At 36.5% G+C, this 22,565-nt stretch overlaps 1 protein-coding gene across 4 annotated transcripts in view; it reads right to left on the reverse strand.

Moving 5' to 3' along the window:
- The window catches only part of Arhgef9 (Cdc42 guanine nucleotide exchange factor 9), a 119,478-nt gene that overhangs the window by 51,673 nt on the left and 45,240 nt on the right, over nucleotides 1-22,565 (reverse strand). For all 4 annotated transcript variants that reach the window (XM_031365120.1, XM_031365112.1, XM_031365101.1 and 1 more), the window contains exons 3-4: nucleotides 13,360-13,551; nucleotides 2,693-2,872 (exon numbers count right to left, since the gene is read on the reverse strand). In XM_031365120.1, the coding sequence (XP_031220980.1) occupies nucleotides 2,693-2,872; nucleotides 13,360-13,551 (372 nt within the window). The remainder of the gene's footprint in view (nucleotides 1-2,692; nucleotides 2,873-13,359; nucleotides 13,552-22,565) is intronic.

A 22,565-nucleotide genomic window follows, 5' to 3' on the forward strand; every position in this document is an offset into this window, starting at 1 on the left:
AAAAAAAAAGAAGAACGAGTAAAATACAGATGTGAGTATATAACCTAGAGTAACTTCAGACACTAGCTGTATAAAACGGGACCATGGGAACAGGGAACACTAAACAGAATAATAGGACACAATTGCTATAAACGGTGAAGTGCGCAAGTGGCTAGGGAAAACTTGCCCAGGGTTAGGGCTAACTTTTACAGAGGGAGAGGGAAAGAGAAAGGATAAATAACACTAAGAATATTTGAAAAAAATTAACTAAAACTATATTAAAACTAATCCAAAAAAACTATATTAACTTAAAGCTACTCAAAATTTCATGTGAAATATACATGTTTATATGTATGTGCATATACTATATATAACTATAATAGATATTTTAATTAAGTTGTGCCAATCAGGGTGACAATGCCCCCCCACCTAACAAAAACCCTGGTGCTAGACATGGGAAACCTCCTATTGAGTTGTTGGTTGGGAAAGTCAAAGAGGCTTCCAAAACAATATAGTCTATTGCCATTGCCCTTAGTGTCATACAAAACAATGTAGCAGAAAATACCACGAACTTTGAACATAAGATTTGGAGGAATGGATCTAGATCTGATGTAGAAACCTTGTTACTCATAGCTTTAGAAGGATTCCATGCAAGCTGCCAGTGGAGAACCCTGATTTATATGACATTCTAGAAAAAAGCAATAGTGTGATAATGAAAAGCAGACCACTATTTGAAGGAACCATGGGTTAAGATTTAAAAGAAGGATAAGATCTTCAGTGCAGTAACAGAAATAAAATATTGTATTTCTTGATTATAATGGCAGTAACATAACTACAAGCAATTAATTAAAAAATCCATTGCATGTAACCTGTTCTCTGTGGGCTGAGAATAAAGATACTCACTCAAGTCAAATAGCTTTGACCATAGCAGGAAGTCTGAATCCAAAAATCATGCCTACAATTCATTCCTTGGCTCAGCAGAACTGTCAACTCTCAGCTTAGCTAGGATAGAGGTAAAATCCTTCGGGGATGTGAGGGTCATTGAAGTACAGCCTTATTACAATGAAATCCAACGTCTAAAAATTGTTCTTATTTTGGGCTTGTACCACAGTAAGAGCCACGATTTTAAGCTCTACTAAATACAAAACAAGCAAACAAAAAGACTTTATATATTCATGTTCATTTAAAAAAATATTAGTAGTGATGCATTATTTCAAAATATATAGTTAGTATGTTTGGAGTTATTTAAAATCTATATTGAGAAAAACGTATGCATTTTCAGTATTGGTGTAGACAAGCATCTACATAAGACTGTTAAATTGATTGTTGTCTTATATCAAACAACTTTTATAATACTCATTTTTATTGTTATAATATTTTATAAATTTTAAAGAATATGACAAAAAATGTATTGTAGGTATTGAAGGGGGGGTCTCCGGGAGGAGTTGGGGTATAAAAGGAAAACAAGAATGTGATTTAATTCTATTTACTTAAAATATGTTTTTAAATGTTAACAAATTCAGATAAATTGAAATCATATATCTTTTCTCATCATAATGCAATAAAACTGAAATCAATTTAAAAAGAAAGAAAAAATAAAATAATAAAATAAAATAAAATCAAGGCAAAAAAAATCCATTGCAATATATAATTCATGTTGGGGAATCCTATATGTAATCTATACCCAAATAAAGCTGATAAATGACATTCTAGAACAAATAAACAATATAATTTTTAAAAGGCAAAATAATATTTAAAATGGATCATATATCATTATCAAGTGATTCTAGGGGTTATAGGACAATGCCTGAAGTCATGTTTAGGTTGTTATAACTAGTAGATAGGAAAAACTACTTGACATCTATTGGGGAGGAATAAAGAATGCTAATAACACATGACGATGTAAAGGGGAACCTGTAGTTGAGGATACTGGTCTGTGTTCTGTTTTGCCAATATGTGACTGATATTTATATGTTACTATAAATTACATATACATAGCCTGCTCTTATTGTGATATCTAAGAGCAAAATGGCTCATAAGATCCTTTTTTATTCTGACTTGACTCCATCACACACAGCACAAGAGTTTTGTGCATGATCATTGTAGATCTCTCAGAGTGTTTCTTGTCTATAATCTTGGCATTGAACCTACTAGGTCATGAACATGTTCAATATTTATAAAATTACTCACATACTATCTGAAATGGCTGCTCAGAAAGAGTTACCACATCAAGCCTGAGAATGCCATACTCAGAAGGGTCTACTTGAAAAATTTGCCCTTCACCAGCATCAGAGAACTTGAATATCAAAGAGGGATCTCTATGATGCCATGGTCATGATATACAAAGAGTACCATATAATCAATCTCCTATGAAGATATTGAAGTTCAAACAGGGTAATGGACAGTAACTTGAGAACTATGTGGTCTTTTTTATTTCTCCAATTATGCAGAGAACATGTTGAATTCCTCCCCAAATACTGTGTCTCATAGAAGCTGAACACAACAGGTTGTGGAGAAAAGAGAGTATAAGAGTAAAGAAAAGCAATCCTGAACGAGTTATAAATCTTCCTGACCTAAAGATGAAGGATTAAAATTAGAATCATGTAAGAACTCATCCTTCATTCCAGTCTTTCACAGCTGACTAGAACCAACTAACACACTCTTCTATTGTTTCTTAATATTTCTTTAAAACTGAACAAAGTGAGATGCTCACATGCTCTAAGAAGCAGGGTCCTATCTCGCTGAGGTGGGGATCATCATTGTTGTACTGCTTCTCCAGGTCTCTCACGAAGCCCATCTGAAATCTGTAGATGTCTTCAATGTTTCCAAAGATGACCTTTAGCTGCTCGTCACTGAACATGTCCCTTCTCTTTCGGCACTGCTTCAGGTAGCCCTGCAGACAAAGGAAAAGCTCAGGGTGAAGAAGTCCCTCCTATTGCTTCCTATGCACGCATTATTTCAGTTACATCTCTCTCACTGCCCCCTCCAGTCACCCTCTCCCCTACCCCTCCCCTTCTCCTCTGAGCAGGTCGGAGACTCCCTTGGTATCTCTTCCATCCTGGCACATCAACTCCTCAAGTCTATGCGCTTCCTCTCTCTCTGAGGTCAGACAAGGCAGCCCAATTAGAAGAACATATACCATTCCAGTTGTTCAGGACCCACATGAAAACCAAGCTACACATCTTCATCTTGGGAGAAAAGGAGTAAGGATTACAGCCTCTAAGAGGATAGAAACTCTACAGGAAGACCAACAGAGTCAACTAACCTGGACCCTTGGGGCTCTCAGAGTCTGAACCATCAACTAAAGAGCATACAGGGACCAGGCCTAGGCCTCACTACATATATGTAGTAGGCAGGTAATTTGCATTTTCAGTTTTCATAAGGGAATATGGAACTCTAGTGAAGGAAGTTACAACAATAGTAAGTCTTCAGAGAATTACTCTACAAAGCTTATGATTTCCCACTATTTGTATGAGAAAAATAATCCAAACGGCCAAGGGTAATTTCCCAGAGCCTAGATTGTACCTAGCATTCATTGTATAAAGAATTTTAGGAGGAAATGGAGATATAGTTCAGTGGTAGAACACTTGCCTAGAATACAAAAGACCCGGGTTAAATTTCTATTATCAAAAGGTGTCTTTGTTGTTGTTGATAAGGAATAGAATACCAAAGATGTGAATGGCTCCAGCTAAAGAAACAAAATAAAAATGTTCATACAGAAATCTAGTAACTGAGATCAGAGAACAAAAAGCACTAATAAAGAAACAGGAATTGGGAAAATGAGACTATTCTTTTCTTAGTAATTTGAGAAAAGAGATATGTAGCTCAAGCTGGCCTTGAACTCATAGTCCTGCTTCAGATTCACAAGGCCTCAATATATTACAATATGCTACTATATCTGGCTCCAAGCCATTCTTTGAAAAATATTCTTTGCTATCTAAGGCCAGGAAAGAATATGGATGATCTTAGCTAACAAACCCAAGAACAATTGGACATATGTGAAACAAATTCTTATAGAATTTCAATGACAAAAGGAGAGTTGACAAAAGAAGTTCATTGCCTGATGAGAAACCCTTAACACAATGATGAGAAAAATATTCAGCTCAGATAGCACACTCCCTAAGATGACAATCCAGAAAAGAATTAATGTTTGTGTCCTTTCTTCTCATTTGAAAGGATAAGGAATGATCCAACATCATACAATATCCAAAATGCAACAAGGATGTAGAGTTCAAAACCAGAATAGAAAGTAATGGCTATAAAAAAGAATGAAAGGAAATGATAGTGAAGCTTCCCAATTGTCCAAACAGATTCATTATCATTGTGAAGGAATTTGTATTCATTCTATTATATGTGTATGGAAATTATGTGTATATATTAAGAAGAATGTAGGATAGTAGTGTGCCTTCTTAAAGTTAATGGTAGAGAAGAAATACACATTCAGTTTAATGGGATATTATACAGCCATTAATGTGATTGAAATATACTAAAGAAACATAGAAGATTTTTATGTTATAATGCTAAATACATTATATGAATATGAATGATGTATCAATATGGCAATACTTTATTTTTTTTAATCATTTTTTTTTACACTCCAGATTTTATCCCCCTCCCGGTCCACCCTCTGACTCTTCCACATCCCATACCTCCTCCCAGTGACCCTGCCTCCATAAGGATGTCTCCACCCCCCCCCACACACACCAGACCTCTAAACTCCCTGAGGCCTCCAATCTCTTGAGGCTTAGGTGTATTTTCTCTGACTGAACCCAGACCTATTTTTTTTCCTTCTGCTGAAAATAGATTTTTTTCCTTATATAATAGTTGCTGATTGTGGTTTCACTCCCACTATTCCTCCTAGTTCCTTTCTACCTCCACTCCCACCCAGATTCAACCTTGTGTGTCTCTTATTAGAAAACATATGTAAGGGGTAATAATAAAATAAAATACAACATGAAACAAAAACTGACATATCAGAATAGGACAGTGCAAACAAACAGGAGGAAAAGAGCTCAAGAAAAGGCATAAGAAACAGATACAGATGGAGGAGTCCACTCATTAACACTCTAGGGAAATCCAGAAAACTACAAAACCAGAGTCATACTGTCTATACAGAAAGGACCTATAGGGTAAAAAAATAATGTCTATATTATACACATATAATATATATTCTCAATGTCTAGTACCAAATTATTTTATATATAATATGTATAAAATATGTGTAAATATATAATATATAAAAAGAAAGATAATTTTAAAAAGGAGTCCTGACTTTACATTATGAGATAAGAAACCATCAAAGATTCCATTGAATTTGTTTTCTATTGGCCATCTACTGCTGGGCATGTGGCCTACCTTTATGAGTAGTTTGTTTCCCCAGTGCGATTCCTTTGGAGAAAACTAATTTTAATTTGCAAGTGGTTATCAATCAGTGATAGCTTCTGGGATAAGAATAGGATCATATGTCTACTTCTCCTTTCAGCTCTAAGACCTCATCTTGTGCAGACCTGTACAGGCCCTGGGTCTAACCTTTACTCTATATGTAACCTCTGTTGTTTTATGGATCATAGCTTGATTATCACTGACCTTACAGTTAATATACACATTTAAGTGAATTCATACCATATTTGTCTTTTTGGGTCTTTCCACTCAGGATGATTTTTTTCTAGTGCCATTTACCTATAAATTGTATGATGTCATTTTTATTGCTGAGTAATATTCTATTGTGTAAATGTACCATATTTTCTTTATCCATTCTTCTGTTGAGGGAAATCTAGGTTGTTCCCAGTTTCTGGCTCTTATGAACAGAGCAGGACTGAGCACATTTAAGCAGGTATCTCTGATACAGAATGAATCCTCCTTTGGATTAGAATGCCTAAAAATAGTATGGATCTTGAGGTAGAGCAATTCACATTTTTCTAAGGAGCTGTCACACTGATTTCTATAGTTTTACAAGTTTGCACTCCCACCAGCAGTGGAGGAGTGTTTCCCTTCCTCCACATCCTTGCTAGTATGAGTTGTTACTTGAGTTATTGTTCTTAGCCATTCTGACAGGTGTTAAGAAGGAATCTCAAAGCAGTTTTGATTTGCATTTCCCTGATGGCAAAGGATGTTGAACATTTCTTCAAGTGCTTCTCAGCCATTTGAGTTTTCTCTGTTGAGAATTCTATGTTAGATCTGTACTACATTTTTAAATTGGTTGTTTTCTTGGTAACAAGTTTTTTGAGTTCTGCATGCACATTGGATGTTAGCCCTCTATTGGATGTGTAGTTGGTAAAAAATCTTTTCCATGTAGGCTGCTGCTTTGTGAGAATGATGGTGTCCTTTGCTGTGCAGAAGTTTTTCTGTTTAATGAGGTCACATTTACTAACTGTTGGTTGAACTTAGTGTTTGGAATACCCCTTGATTTTTACCTTAAGTAGATCAAATTATAATAAATTATGCACAAGCAAAATTCTGCTCAGATCAACAGCTCATTGTTTAGTTAGGTCATTTGTTTTCTTGACTCTGTTTTTTTTTTTTTAAAGTTCTTTATATATTCTAAACAATAATCCCCTTCTTCGAGATTTCAACTTACCGCATCAGAATGGCTAAGATCAAGAGAGCATTTGACAACAAATGCTTGCAAGGACGAATGGAAAGGATAACCCATATTCACTGTTGGTGGGATTCCAGACTGGTACAACAACTCTGGGAATCAGTATGAAGAATTCTCAAAAGCTAAAAATAAATCTACTGTATGCTAACTTACATCATTCCTTTGCATATATACAAAAGACTCATCCTACTTCAAAGATACTTGTTCAGTCATGCTCATTACTGTTCTAGTCACAAAACCTAGAAAATGGAAACAGCTTGCATGTCCTTCAAGTAATGAACAGATAATGAAAATGTGATGGATATACACACGGGGATTCTATTCAGCTCTACAGACAAATGAAAATAAAATTATGAAAACTTCAGATAAATGGACAGAACTAGTAACTATTATACTAAGTGAGGTAACCCAGACCCAGAAAGACAAGTATCAAATATTCTCTCTTATTTCAGGACCTAGGTTACATTAATCTGGAATAGCCACAAAAAAACCAAGATCATAGAAAGGGACCATATCGGGAGAGCTATAGAGAGGGGAATAACAAGAGACAGATGATATGGATGGAAACGTTGAGGTGGTATGTTAGCTTTGGATGTGAGATAGAGCACAACACGGAAGAAGAGGAACAGAGGAGGAATAAAAATCACTAAGATGCTTGAAATATCCAAGAGGAATCATCTTATTTTTGTTTACTCAAAATTACATATAATATATATTATGCACTTTAAATGAAGTTACCACCAGAGATGATAATGCTCACCAAGAGTCACAGAGTCTATCCAACAAAAATCTCAGTACCAGGCACAAACAAACAAACAAAAAAGCAAAAACAAACAAATAAACAAAAACCCTCCTTCAAACTGGTGGTTGTGGGCATCTTAAAAGACCCCCAAAACATTACAGACTATTGCTGTTGCCAACTGGTGGCCTCTCAGAGACTGAAGATAAGTCCTTATTGTTGAAGATATCAGACACTTCCGACATAGTACTTGGAAGAATCCAAGAGTAACTGAATTGGAAGCCTCCTCCATGAGAATGAGATCACATAGTACTGGAAGATGCAATACAAGCTTCAAAGGGAGAAAAGCAACCAAATAGTCCTACCTAGCTGAGATGCCTACAACACACACACACACACACACACACACACACACACACACACACACATCCATCACAGCAAGATATCTCCAAAGGTCTAATAGTGTCACTTATAAACTGGGAGTAACCAACAGATATCTACTTGGACTTAAGACCTTGTGAATAGAAAGAAATTCATGCCTGGTACTGAATCTTCTAGCCAACTACCAGTGCCTTGTAAGATCATGAATTTAGAAAAGAACTGACCTCTGCTACTTTCTCAAACCAGCATATTTTCTAGCTCTTAATACTTACCCTTATACCTATAGATTAGTGTAGCTCTCAATTTTTATCAAAGAAACTTCTTTTTGCAGCAGAGGGAGATGATCACAGAAAGCCACAACTGATCAAAACTGGGAACAAACAGCAGAGTTCCCAGCCCCACTTGATATATTTGTAACAAAACATATACATATAAAGCTCAGCTAAGATCACAGATGATGGAATGGAATGAGTATAAAGGCCAGAGGACCAGAAAGTCTGCTGTGAGACTATGTCTTCTATATGGGACAGAGAAACCACACCCATGAAATCTAAACAGTACAGTATCCTAAAGAAGACCTGAATAATGACAATACCCATTGACATGACAACATGGCTGGGGACATCGCCCAGAGACCCACTCTTAGATAAAGACCAATGAACAAATGCTGAAAGAGAATCAGTCTTCCCTTGGGAAGAGCCCCTAATTGGTTATCTAAGATGTTTGGGTGGGGTAGGGACAAGGGTAGACATACAATCCTGGGCTGATCATTTTAGGCCAATTAGCTGTCTCATCTGTTTATTCTAATATACTATATAAAAATTACCACACTATATAACATATTATCATTATCAACATATGCCAACATATAATGACCTTTGGTGAGTACCTGAGTAGAAATAATGACAAAAGTGAGAAAAATCTAATACCTTTGAAAGCTCAAAGATTTTTGTTGTTGCTGCTGCTCTTTGGTTTTGGTTTTAATTTATATCTCACTATGTAGCCCAGACAGACCTCAAATTCATGCTCCTCAAATTTCAGTTTCCTGAGTGATGAGGTTACAGATACAGGCTACAGTTATCACTTGCAGCTTGAAACCAAAGTTTAAACATAAAAGACAGGGCTAGTGAGATGGCTCAGCGGGTAAGAGCATCAACTGCTCTTTCAAAGGTCTTGAGTTCAAATCCCAGCAACCACATGATGGCTCACAACCACCCATACCGAGATCTGACACCCTCTTCTAGTGCTATTGAAGACAGCTACAGTGTACTTATTTATAATAATAAACAAATCTTTGGGCCTGAGCGAGCAGGATTGACCAGAGCAAGCAGAGGTCTTAAAGTCAATTCCCAACAACCAGATGAAGGCTCACAACTATCTGTACAGTTACAGTGTCTACTCATATACATGAAATAAATAAATCTTTAAAAAAAGACAGAAATAACAGGGTAAGACTTATTAGATAAAGGAAGAATTTCTTGATGGTGAAGCAACTAAGATTAATCCAAATGACCAAGGAAAGATAGGCAAAATTTTCTGGAGGCATCTGAGAATAGAACTGATTTCACATTTATATTATGCCTGAGCTAATTTTGCCCCAGGGGCAGGAAAGACATCATTTTGAAGCATCTTTAGCCCTATTTGTTTAGTACTTAATTTCTTCTATTGTAAAATTAGTACCATGGTTACAAATGGCAATGTCACAGGTGATTAGTCATAATGATCCTGAGCTAAGCTCTGAGTTTTTATCCCCCTGGCTAGATTTAGAAATCTGTGGAGAGTGTGGTAGATTATCATATTAACACATTCACACTCAAATTAAGATGTGCTTCTTTGAGTGCTAAGGAGGAAGAGGCAGAAAGTGCAGAAGAGAGCTGTCTCACTACCATAGGTCTCTCCAGTGAAAATATGTCCACATAGTACAAAACCAGAGAGATTAAGAGCTACATATTACTTAAAGAGCAAGCTCCCCAACCCACTTATTTTAGAAGTGCAGAACAAGGTCAAGGGTTAAAAAGACTTTGCTAAGGTTTCTTAGCCAGACACCAAAATATGACTTGACCCTGAGACTCTCAGTTCTTACTCTAGTACTCTTTCTGAAAATATTTTGTTGTTGAAGGCTTTGGTTTATAGGTAATACAGTCTAAAGCTAGAATACTGCCCATGGCCTAGCTGAACACAGATTTCCCTAATTTTTTTTTTTTTTTTGATATCTATTACTGTAGAGTGGAACAGGAGATAGTTTCTAATGTCTTCATCAAAAGCTCTGACTAGGTTGGCTGCATTGGACAAATCCTCAATGCAGAGTCATCACACTCCTCCTTCTGAACAGATTAACATATCTATTGCTGTACCTGTGTTTTGAGACCATGATGTTTAAGAGTTGGGAAAGACAAGGTATACTTCTAAGACTAATAGGCTTTCACAGCATTTGAGCCTGGAAACACTAAGAAAATTTTTTTCTCTCAATTTTACTTGGTTTATTGAAGCACCAACTTCTTTTTTTTACTAGATATTTTCTTCATTTACATTTCGAATATTATCCCCTTCAAAAAAATTTTATTCCCTCCCCTCTACCCCTACTGACCAACGCACCCTCTCCCACTTCCTGGCCCTGGCATTCCCCTACACTGGGGCATAGAGCCTTAACAGGACCAAGGGCCTCTCCTCCCATTGATGACCGACTAGGTCATCCTCTGCTACATATGCAGCTTCTAATTAAGGATAATTTGTTGGTACAGAAAATAATAATATTTGGCCTCTTTGAAGATTAAATGATACCCATTATGATAATCAAACAAGTATGTAAATGCAAACAATTATACTTATTTTTTTTTGCAATATTTTTTTGAGAATTTATGTGTCAGACACTGCAGGTTATGGATTCAACATCAGTAATTAACAAATAAGATCCCCTTCCTCTTATGATATTTACATTCTAGTATGATAGATAAGCTATAAGTAAATGAATACAGAAATACACAATTTATTCAATAGTCAAAAGTATAATGGAGAAAGATCAAATAGGAACATGAAGAAGTAATGCAAGCTTGGAATTTTAAAGAGAATATTTGAATAAAAACTTGAAGCACCTAATTGGAGGAGTATTCCTCTGGGCATGAAAAAAATAGTCTAAGGTCTCTGATTGGGAGCATGCCTGGTTCTAGATGAAGAATAAAAAGCCAGTAGGGGTGGGTTATTCAGAACATTAAAAAAGAAGCAAGAGATGAAGCCAAAATAGTGAGAGGGCGTTGACACTACCTGCCCTTGTAAGTAATAACAGTTTCCATTTTTACTTGAAGGGAAATTATGAGCCACTGGAAGATTTTGAGCTAAGGGGGGAAATTACTTTAGGTCATGATAGCCTGCCCTAGTTGGCGAACAGATTCTACTTAGGTTATTATAGATAACATAATATCTGCAAATTCTCATTTGAAGAGTTCTAAGTCCTTATGTTTTTATGTCCTATTTCTAAAACTTTTATATTTGCAAATCAAATGGGTGAGTTATTAAAATGCACAATTTTACTCAGTAAGCCTGAGACAGAGCCAAAGATTTTACATGTAGAACAAGGTCTCAGGTGATGCAGATATTGCTGGCTACAGTAGAAACCTCTGAGAAGAAAAGGAGAGCTATAGATATAGATGAGAACAGAAAAACATTTTCTTGAAGGGAGAAATAAAGAGACATTTTCTAAAATATCAGGAGCATGTTTAATTATAGCATTGTATTATGATGTGGAGGTACAAATCAGTGGTAGTAGACCTGCCTAACATATACAAGGGCCCAAGTTCACACCCCAGTACAATTCACATGTAAACAACAACAGTACATTTATTTAGTTCTCTCAACAACTTTAAGGAGTAGGTACATAATGAAGTGTAAAAGACAAAGGAGAAAATTGAGCTTAGAGTAGGTGTATACTTGATGTGGAGTTACTTTTAAGGCTATGGGGTTAATTTGTGACTAAGTTGAGATATAGCAGAACAATGTTTCTAGAGCCTGTGTTATTTCCACCCTATCTTACTGCTTCATGACATAAAGAGGATAATTCTGAGTCTGCTTAACTGAGAAAATAAAATGAGCTCAGGTTAAATTTAATACCCACAATTATCTTTCCATAGATGTACAGTCCAATATGATTTCAAATAGTAGTGTGTCTTTATTTAGATTAATTCTACTTAAATAAAAACGATTAATTTTTCCATATCAATAACACCAGCTTATGTTTCAGAAACTTGGCCAGCTAGCAGATATCTACTAGGGAGACATCTCATCACTGGAGAAAGCTCTGTTGGATTGCTCTGCTCTAGGGAAACTAGGCTTTTGAAAATACTACAACTATACTCTTAACTACAAAGTAGTCCCTAGGTTAGGAAAAGAAATTAGGCTCTGATTTCTCCTAAGAGGGAAGGAAATAAAATGAATCAATGAAGCGTTTTCCCAAGGTCAAAAGAAAGCTGGGTGATTTGGGTTTTGTTGTGTGTGTGTGTGTGTGTGTGTGTGTGTGTGTGTGTGTGTGTGTGTGTGTGTGTGTGTGTGTGTGTGTGTGTGTGTCTGTCTGTCTGTCTGTCTGTCTGTCTGTCTGTGTCTGTGTCTGTGTGTCTGTGTCTATGCCTTTTCAAAGAGGCATAGAGAGACAGCTCAATGGTTAAGAGCACTGGATACTCTTCCAAAGGACCTGACTTGGATTGTTAGCACCTACATAGTGGATCACATTCATCTGTAACTCCAGTTCCAGTGGATTCAATGCTCCCTCATGTACCAAGTACACATGCGTTGCACAGACATACATGTAGGCAAAGCACCCATATACATAAAATAATGACTTCAAAAACATTTTGAAAACATTCTTTTCTTCATCTGTATTGATTTTTTTCTTACTGCTTAGTAATCTTTTGAAAGTGTTAACCAGCTTCCATTAAGAGAAAGAGAACATGGTGTGGGGGAGGGGGGAAAAAGGGGTGGGAAGGCTCTCATAGTCTAGAGAGAGAGAAGGCATGGAAGTTAGGGAATATAGAGACACAAACTAAAGGAGCTGAGACTTGTTGATATAGCCTTCATCTTCTGTTGTTTCTTTTATAAGTACTTATATGTTTAAATTAACCACAATGTTCTCCAAGTGAGGGAAGAGTACCAGCACATCAGGATCATAAGTGATGCTCTTGAAACTTAAATATGCTCATGCCTCACCATAGCCACTGACAATTTACAATTTAGGTAGCAGGAGTGAAGACCTTACAATTTGCACCCTTAAAAAAAAATCCTAAGGACTCTTCTATACATTCAAGCTTGTCTCTTGCTTAAATTTCCTTTAATGAAAGAGGTAGGTTAGGCCTTTGCTGGATCACAAATGAAGAATTTAAGAGTACAGATTCAGGAAAGGATAGGACAAAGACAAAGAAGAGGCAGACAGAGAGGTAAAGATAGAAGGACTAAAAGGTAAATATTAATGAATGACAAAGATGGATAAAACAAAGGAAAAAAAATTGAAAACTCAAAGGACACAATTTCATCCCACTGAAAACAATCTGGGAGGTGAGTCCAGTTGCCCTATGGTCTTTTTGGGACAGCCACAGGCAGGCTCATGCAAACTGTCAGCTCTTCCTAGAAGTGCCCTGCATTGCACCACACATGCTCCCACATGCACCAGCATGGCTACCTCGCAAATGTCCTTGAGGTGCTTGATGTAATGACGCTCCGTGCTCATGATCTCATTGATGACATTGGCCCGCATCTGGTCCCGGTTCTGTAGAGGCCGGCCCAGACAAAGGCAGTCTGAGTTGGGGTCCAGGTGCCCATTCTGCACATCACTGGGCCCTTCCTCCACCCCATCCTCCTGGTTCACCCAGAGCTGTGGAAGTAGGAAAGGAAAAAAATGATAATAGGTTAGCCCTCTTTGAGAAATTTCCAGCTAAATAGAAAGAAAAAGGATAAATGAGTATCTTTCTGTTTTCATAAAGCCTTCAATCAGAAACTTTTGATAACAGAGTGTCAGGATTGACTGTAGGATATCTTGCTGGCCCTACAAATGCTTCTAGTCCTCTCTAAGTTTCTAGAAAACTATCTGTAAAATGGAACATGTAACAAATAACTGGATCAATTTGAAGAGGCTTCTTTTCTAAGAAGGCATCAGAAGAGAGAAAAGTAATAGCAAACAAAAATTGTTCCTGCTGAAGCATATGTATGTACAGTTTGTTTGTTTGTTTGTTTGTTTTTTAAAAAGCTGAAATGAAAAAGAAACTATAGATGTAAGTGCCAAACAAAGCATTTAAGTGCTTACAATTGTGGTAAGCATAGTTGGATATGAGTAGGTATCTCAAAAACAGAGTTTTAATGTTGATTTTCACCAAAGGACATACAAACAATAATTCAACTTTGACTGTAAAATGACTTAAACTTGAAAAGACTACCTCCTCAAGGGTAGAGAAAGGCAACATTCAAAGCAAAGGTGAAAAGAATCTCCTTTGAGGAAGCAGGATGAGATGTTTATACCGTGGATAACTTAGTTTGAATCAAGAAATGATTTCAGTCCCATTTCAGTCCAGTTCTAGGAGGGAGAGAAATCTATGTAGAGAGAAGCAGAGATGGCTGGGTTTACCAGGAAGAGAAGCAGAATCTGTCATGCATAATTAGCAAAGAAACTTGGTCATTATTTTTAACAGCTTCCATAGTTTGCCCCTTTACTTTCCAACTTTTGACTTTATAACTCAAGAAACTGAGAGAAACCAATTTAGATACATCAGCACTGTCTAGTCTTTAAGGATCAGGTGACCGCTTGAGTTAATGTATAAGGAAGAAATAGATTAAGTCAACAGTGACTGTGTATTATTGACAAGGACTTCCCCCCAGGTAAGAATCTAGGTAAGGCATGACAAAGTCTTCCTCTGGACAAAGTACAAGTGTTTAGGAATGATTGACCAGTGTGTGCAAAAACAACCAACTACAACCAGGATGAATGAACAAACTCAGCTACAGAGAGACCTCCTCTGGAGGCTAGCTAATTCTTCCTCGCTGTGCTATATATAATAAACTTGATGAAGTTCTGGGTTGTTGCATAATTGGTGCCACTCCATTAGAATAAGTATGGACCCTTTGATCCCATCATTTCTGTAGATGTGTCTGTCCTTTCTTCATTCCCTTGTTATCTCAGTCAGTTTTTCAGGACCAGGCCATGCAGACAGAATACAACACTATTCATTAGTTGTTTTATGACAGCTAAGGCTTTGAGGTACAGCTATAATAGTAATTCTGAACTGCATTCTTTCTCACTTTCATTCCTAGGGGGTATAGGAAGCATAATTATTACCCAGATGCCTAAAGATATCAACAAAATATATTCCACTTACTTGATATAGGCTAAAACAAGTAGAGATCACTGTTTAAATGCATTTTGCATACATGAAGAAATTATCAAAACTTGATATCTAGAATGCCCCATCCTCTGCAAATGTGCTAGCTCTAAGCAAAATATTAATGTGTGGTTTTTTTTCCTTTGAGACATGAATATCACAATGTAGTCTGACCTCATTTTGTTGACTATGCAGGCTACAAACTCAAAAAGATCTAACTACCTCTGCCTCCTGAGTTCTGGGATTAAAGGTATGAACACCATACTTGGCTATTTCCTTATTGCTTTTTTTTTTCAATGTGTGTAATTGATCCCTTATTACCTACCTGTTAAAATAATTAAGAAGTGCTTTCCTTTCCCTGTTTCCCTAAATGATAGACTGTAACTTGTGACATGAAATAAAACCCTTCCTACTCAAGTTAGTGTTTGATCAGCAACAGAAAAGTATTACGTGTGTGTGTACAAATAGTAATATATATATACATATATATGTGTGTGTGTATACACATATATATATATAACTTTTCTGTATGTAAATATATATAAAACAGTAATATATTGTTCGTAAATTAATTAATATGACACTTAGCATTCTTGTCTGGCACAAAGACAATCAGCATAGTATACAAAGTCAGGCAGAGAACCTACTACTTGTCCCCAAAGGGAAAGATAATTTGCTAATTAAATTAAAAGCATCATTAGAAAGCTGTTAACAAATTGTTTTCCTTTTCTAACATACACATAATTAGAAGTAATAATCTCTAATAAAACAATGCGAATTTTGGTCACATTACAAATACAGGGGAGAGGGATGGTGAGAGGAGGAAAGACCCATGCAATAACTTTAATTTGCATTCATAACTGTACACCAACACACTAAGACAGAGTTTATTCACTGAGTTTTCCTGTACCACAACACACCCATGACATTAACTGCCTCTTTCCAATGCATCCTATTTATTCTCACTATCACTTCATTGTGTCTTCTACTCTTTTCTGTCATTCTTTTTTGTTACCTGGCTTTTATTTTTCATTGGAAATTTATTCAATATATTCTGATCAAAACTTTCCCTCCCATCCCCTCCTAGATCCTAAGGTGAATTTATATCTCTTCTTAAAACCCTCTTACATTGGCTTTAAAACTATCCACCATAGCATGGGTTTGAATATGAAATGTTTTTCACAGTCTTGTGTGCTAAATGTTTAGTTCCCAGTTGGCAAAACTATTTTGAGAAGTAGTTGAATTTTTAAGAAGTAATGCCTCACAGAAGAAATAGGTCACTGAAAGCTATACTTTTAAAGGTTAGAACTGTCCCCAGTGCCCTCTCCAATCTCTCTGCTTCATGGTCACCATGGGATAAGTAAAGAGGAGCCCACAAAATGGGTGAATATGTTTGCCAGCTAATATCTAATAACTAGAAGTAGATCTGCAATATGACCTAATTAAGCCACTCCTAGGCAAGTATCCAAAGAACTTTATATCTTACTATAAAAATTCTTGCACATTCATGTTCATTGTTATTTTATTCACAATAACTAGGAAATGGAATAAAAATAGATGTATATCAACTGTTGAATATATAATAAACATGTAATACCTATAAAAAGTAGAACATTACTCAGTCATGAGGAAAAATTAAGTCATAAAATTTAATGGATGAAACTGGAAAAATTACTTACTGAGGTCACCCAGGCCCCAAAAGACTAATGTGCAGCTATCTGTCCTATGTGGGTACTAGCTTCAAATCTTGTGTTTTGTGTGTTTAGCTTCGAGTATATGTGGCAGTTACGAAACTAGCAATGGATGGAGAGATAAATATTAGGAAGGAAGTATGAATTATAGTGGAGGTGAAAGTAGAGCATGGGCATAGAGAGGGCAGAAAGACTCAAACAGGTGGTAGAGGAAACAGGGAAACTAGAAGAAAAGGGAGGAGCTAGCCAAAATGAACAGTCTTTGTGGAAACCTATGAGCTTGCAATCCAAGTAGAAAGCTCAATAGAAGCACTTTGTAGAACACATGTGATTTCAAAGATGTAGCAATCACGGGAACTAAAGACTTAAATGGGGCTGGGGGCAGAACGTGAGGGAAATGAGGGGCAAGTAAGAGTTAACGAAAACTAAGGATATATGAAGAAGCCTTATGAAACCCCACTAGTATAAGCTAACTAAAGTATAATTTTTAAAAGAAAATGAGTTTGAACATAAGTGTTGCACATGAGAGAACAATGCTGCTGTCAGAAGATGTACGTTATTAAGTAAAAATCTCAGAGCCAAGCACAGGTTACCTCCCTATGAATTATTGGTCAAGAAGGGCCCAGAGATGCTCTAAACAAGACAGTCTATTTGTATTGCCCTTGGTTGCCTATCATAAATAGATGGCTAACATCTTATTGCTGAAAACAACATACACTCCAGTTGCAGGACATAAAGGGATCAGTCTTGAACTGACCAAGAAACTTTCTCCCTTCTAACTAGGTTTCATAATGGTGGAAAAAGCTATGAAGGCTGCTAGGGAAGAAAGGAAATCAATGGTCTTGACCAATGCTGCATGTTGCATGCTACAATAATGATCTTCCAGGCAAGATTCACACACTGAAGCAATAGTGGCAAGATAGCTTATGGGGTAGCCAACCACTTTCTTGATTGAATTTGAGCGTGCTCCACAAGAAGTCATTTGTGCTGGGTACTGTAAACAGTCAAAATTCACGGCTCGAGAATATATAGGCTGTAGGCCAGAACTGATTAAGTTTCCAAGATGGTCAGGTTGTAAAAATGTTCTGCAATAGTTTTTATATCCATAGGTTTGTGCTATTTTCAACCTTGGTCATAGAAGCTTCTTATTGTAATGTGGAGTGGTTAATAAAGAGACTCAAACTCTTCAAAATGCTGTGTGTTCAGTCACAGATGGGACATCTACATTACCACTCCCACCACTCTCTCCAAGGCTCAGGAGATATACCAGAAGAAGGGCTGGAGAGGATATAAGAGCTGGAGAATGGGAAGAATACTGCAAAAGGCTAGCCTGAGTGTACCATAGAGCTGTTACACACAGGAATTCATAGCAGCTTTGTTTACACACACAAGACCTCCACAAGATCAACAAAATTAAAAGTTCCAGAATGGAAGGGGGAGGAGCTTCCAATGCCCTATCAATGGCAGTTGATAACTGCTAAGAGCAGGGAAAGTCACTTCTCTTTGGTGTGGGGAGAGTCCTTTGTAGGTTTGTCTATGTCTCACTGGATGACTCCACACACATGCATATTTGGGCACCATTAACTGGAGTTAGGAGGTTATAAAAAAAGAGATAGAAGATATGTCATGAGGAATGTGGTGGGGGTTGGAGGGAGAGAGTGAGGTGTGGATGGATATGACAAAGATACACTATAAATAAATAAAAATATAAAATGTTTCTATTTAAGCTATCAAATTTGAATGTACAAAGTCCTGCCCTGCTTGTTTTTATGATGAAATCTATTTTTAAAAATGCTGAAAATCAATCTAACCCAAGTTACTCATCTTCTAGAAAATAGGCATTTTGTGACTGAGATTCAGAAAAAAAATTCTTAAAACACAACTTTGGATGGTAACTTGGTAAAGCACTGACTTTGAATCCTTTAATTCTCACCTTAGGAACCCTTGTCAGAAAAAGGACAACATTATCTCTAGCCTAGGCTATAAATTTACCCTTGCTAGTGGTATAAGGAATTGCTTAGAAACCAGTGGTGATGAAGATTTTTAACGTCTGATAGATTTAAGGAAAGTAGGAAAGCAATTACAAAAATACTTCCTTAAACCCTCCACTGACTATACAGAACAAGCTTTTCTCAGATGCTACCTCATAATTCTAGAGGCAGATGGTGCCAGCCTAAGGGATAATAATAACAGCCTCATGAGGCGTGTTTTGGGCTATGCCATCTATTTGCATAGGTAGGTTCACTAGGGTCTTACTCACTCTCATCTTGCAGAATGCTACAGATATCTCAATTCTGGCTTGTTAATGTCAAGTGTTCTCTTGCAACACTTTCCTTGTATTTTTACCCTTTGGTGTTCTTTATATAGGCTGTCTCTAATGGCTACCCAAGTCATATGATCCTTCCTCACCCCAACTTGAGCTGAATCACATCTCTTCCCACACTATCCTCTGTATTTTATGTGCTAGCCTTTGTGCAAAAACTATAGAAGGGCTGGACTAATGGGAAGAATTTATAGGTTTGCTATTTATAGCTCTGCTCCCTGATACATCTAATCTGTTCTTAGGCTCTTATGTACTGCACTTGTCTACAATTTAGTTGCTTAAAAATGAAGGCTAAGTGTTAAGGTACTACTGCAGTAACATTATGTTTCCTTGTAAAAATCAGGTTGCCCAAAAGAGCACACTACCCAATTACAGACGCAGCAGGCTCATTAGTCGCAATACTACTACGATTAACTTGAAAGCCTGGCATTATCAGCATGTTCAGACCTCTGTATATACCATGTCCTTGTGTAAGTGGCCAAATGTAATTTCTGTATACCGAGGTAACCTTAGCAACATACATGTAAGAGCAACAAGATGATTCAGATAGAATAACTTATTAAAATAATGAATAAAACCTGAAAGCCCAGAAGCCAGAGGATAGGAGAGGCTTGGAAGATCTGGTCTCAAACTCTAGACATTTGAGTACAAAGAGAAGTTATTCTTAAGTGGAGGACGTGAACAAGGGAAAATAAACACATTTCTGACATTAGCTTTAAAAGTTTGGTATATCAGCAGTACTATTGTTGAATGTTTCCTCTATGATAAGACTATCCTGTCAGTACCCCCTTTGCATAATTTTGTTTCATTCTCATAACAAAAGATTCAGGTAGGTGCTGTTACATCATTAATTTATATACACACACACACACACACACACACACATATATATATATATATGTATATACATATACATATATATATATATGCATATAGTCACTGAAGCACAGAAAACACAAGCTCCCTGCTCAAAGACAATTATTATTAAATGAGAAAGGTCTAATTCCAACCAAGAAAAATAATCTCTAGACCCAGTGGTCTTAGCCACATAGGCCCATTTCATGAGTAGAAACTCCAGAAAGGCAGAGTACAATTTAGCCTTTCCCAAATCTGATCTAAGCCATAAGCAAAGGCATCAAGATGCAGGGAGATAACTGTCAGTAGTGGTGTAAGATTAGAGACAAGATGAACACTTGTAAAACAAAGGGCATTATGAAGGTATTCATCCATCAGTATGAAGGCCAAACTACATGACTTTAAGATTTCTCCTGAGTGTTGAAATGTTCTGGCTTACAGATGCTTACAGAAAGGGGTCAACAAATTCAAGCCTATTGCATTATCCAATTGAACCAAATCCAATTAAATGGAAAGTTAAGCCAGACCTACTTTCTTTTTTTTTTCAGATATAATATTCATTTATTTTTCAAATTAAATTTTTGTAGGTCTCCTAGATAAGCCATAGGAACCAAAGTAAGGTTCTTGGGTAATATTGAGGATTTTTATGCTACAAAAAGAAAATTCTGATCAGAATATGTTGGTGCATAGCTATAATCCAAGTAATATTAAGACTGAAACAGGAGGATCATAAGTTTAAGGTCAGCCTTGGTTACATAACTAAAATCTTTCAAATAACATACCCCATTTAAATAAAGAAGAGAAAGAAAATAAGGACATTCAATCTCCACACATACTTAGAGGGCCAAAAAATATCTGTAAAGGATAATGTAACATCATATAAATAACACAGAATGATCAACCCAAAATGCTAATTGGAGAGTGGTTCTAATGAGCTCCAGGATCTTTGATGGGTCACATCCTATCTTGAAGCCTTCATTCCCTCACTTTAGTTCTGTAATTGGGATAGAAAAGAGGAGAAATTCAAGTTTTTCATAATATAGTAAAGGTTAAGTAATACACTGTGATAGGGAGAAGGAATGGCAAGGTAACGGTGGTGGAGGATAGTGGCACATATATGGAATACCCAAATCCCCTAAATGTCTGCAGCAGCTTTCAAACCAACAACTCCAGGCTCTGTGTATTCCACATGGATTGCTCCACATATATCTACATGTTCTTCTCTTTAAAAATGAAGTGAGGACTATGGATCTGTTTTCTTTGTACTAGGCTTTGTATGTGACAGCTTGTGGTGTCTAAAAAAGATACTGTCACCCCACGATAGTGTATGTATGTATATATATTATTGTATATATATATTATATTATGTATATTACATACATACATACATACATAATTCTAATGATCTACAGGATCTTTCCAGATATATATGGAAGCTTCTACAGTAGTAGTTTTCCATATGACTTTTAAACATGTTTTAGTGTTAATTATCCCTCCCTTACTAAGTCCTCTACCCTCCTGTCCCATTCCGTACCACACTGTACTTGCTCCATTCCTTTATAGCACCTGCATCCTGTCTCCCCTATATTGAAAGATTACCCAATCAGGTCATTACTGGTTTTCTGACTTATATAGGTATTTCATTTAAACACATGTATCTAAAGATTTAAAGCTGGCATCCTGATATAAGAGACAGAACATTCAGTGTTTGCCTTTCGAGTCTAGGCTCACTTAGAAAATTTCCAGCTCCATCCATATACCTATGAATTTCATAATTTCATTTTTTTCTTCACAGCAGAAAAACATTCCAGTGTGTAAATATAAGACATCTACACTGTTTCCATTTCCTGGTTATTGTGAATAGAGCGGCAATAAACATGAATATAAACTCTGTAGTAGGATGTAAAATCCTTTGGGTTATGCCCAAGAGTGGTATAGCTGGAGCATGTGGTAGATCTATTTTCACTGTTCTGAAGAACATCCACACTGATTTCCATAGTAGTTGTACCACTTTGCACTCCCACCATGAGTGAATAAGTGTTTCTTTTCCCCATATTTATGCCAACATCTGTCGTCATTTTGTTCTCCTTATTGTTGTTGGACTTAGCCATTCTCATTGGGCTACGATAAAATCTCAAGTAGTTTTAATTTGCAATTCCTTGATACTTAAGGTTACTAAACATTAAGCAAAAAAGTATTTCTGAGCCACTTATATTTCTCCTTTTGAGGCCTATCTGTTTAATTCCATGTCCCAATTTTTAATAGGGGTGTTTTCTTGGTGGTTAGGGTTTGTTGATTTTTTTAGGAGGAATTTGTTTGTTTAGTTTTTTGTTCATTCTAGATACCAATCCTCTGTTAATTGTGTAAGTAACTGTCCAAAGTGACTATTCATCCCAGCTTTAGTTAACTTCTGCTTATGTTTCACCCAAATCCTTCCCAGACTCCGCTCTCCATATTCCAATGAGCAGAACATTCTAATTCTTTCCACATGAATATTTTTGGGTTTGGGGAGATCTATGTTTTTTTTTCGATGTACATTCCTGTTTATTAAAGTAATACTCACAGAACTCAAGATACTCTATCAGCAGATAAAAAAGTGGTACATTTACACAAGTGGGTCTTATTCACTTTTTTCTTTTTTTTTTTA

This window comes from Mastomys coucha, chromosome X, assembly GCF_008632895.1.
Source record: "Mastomys coucha isolate ucsf_1 chromosome X, UCSF_Mcou_1, whole genome shotgun sequence".
Lineage (NCBI taxonomy): Eukaryota > Metazoa > Chordata > Mammalia > Rodentia > Muridae > Mastomys > Mastomys coucha.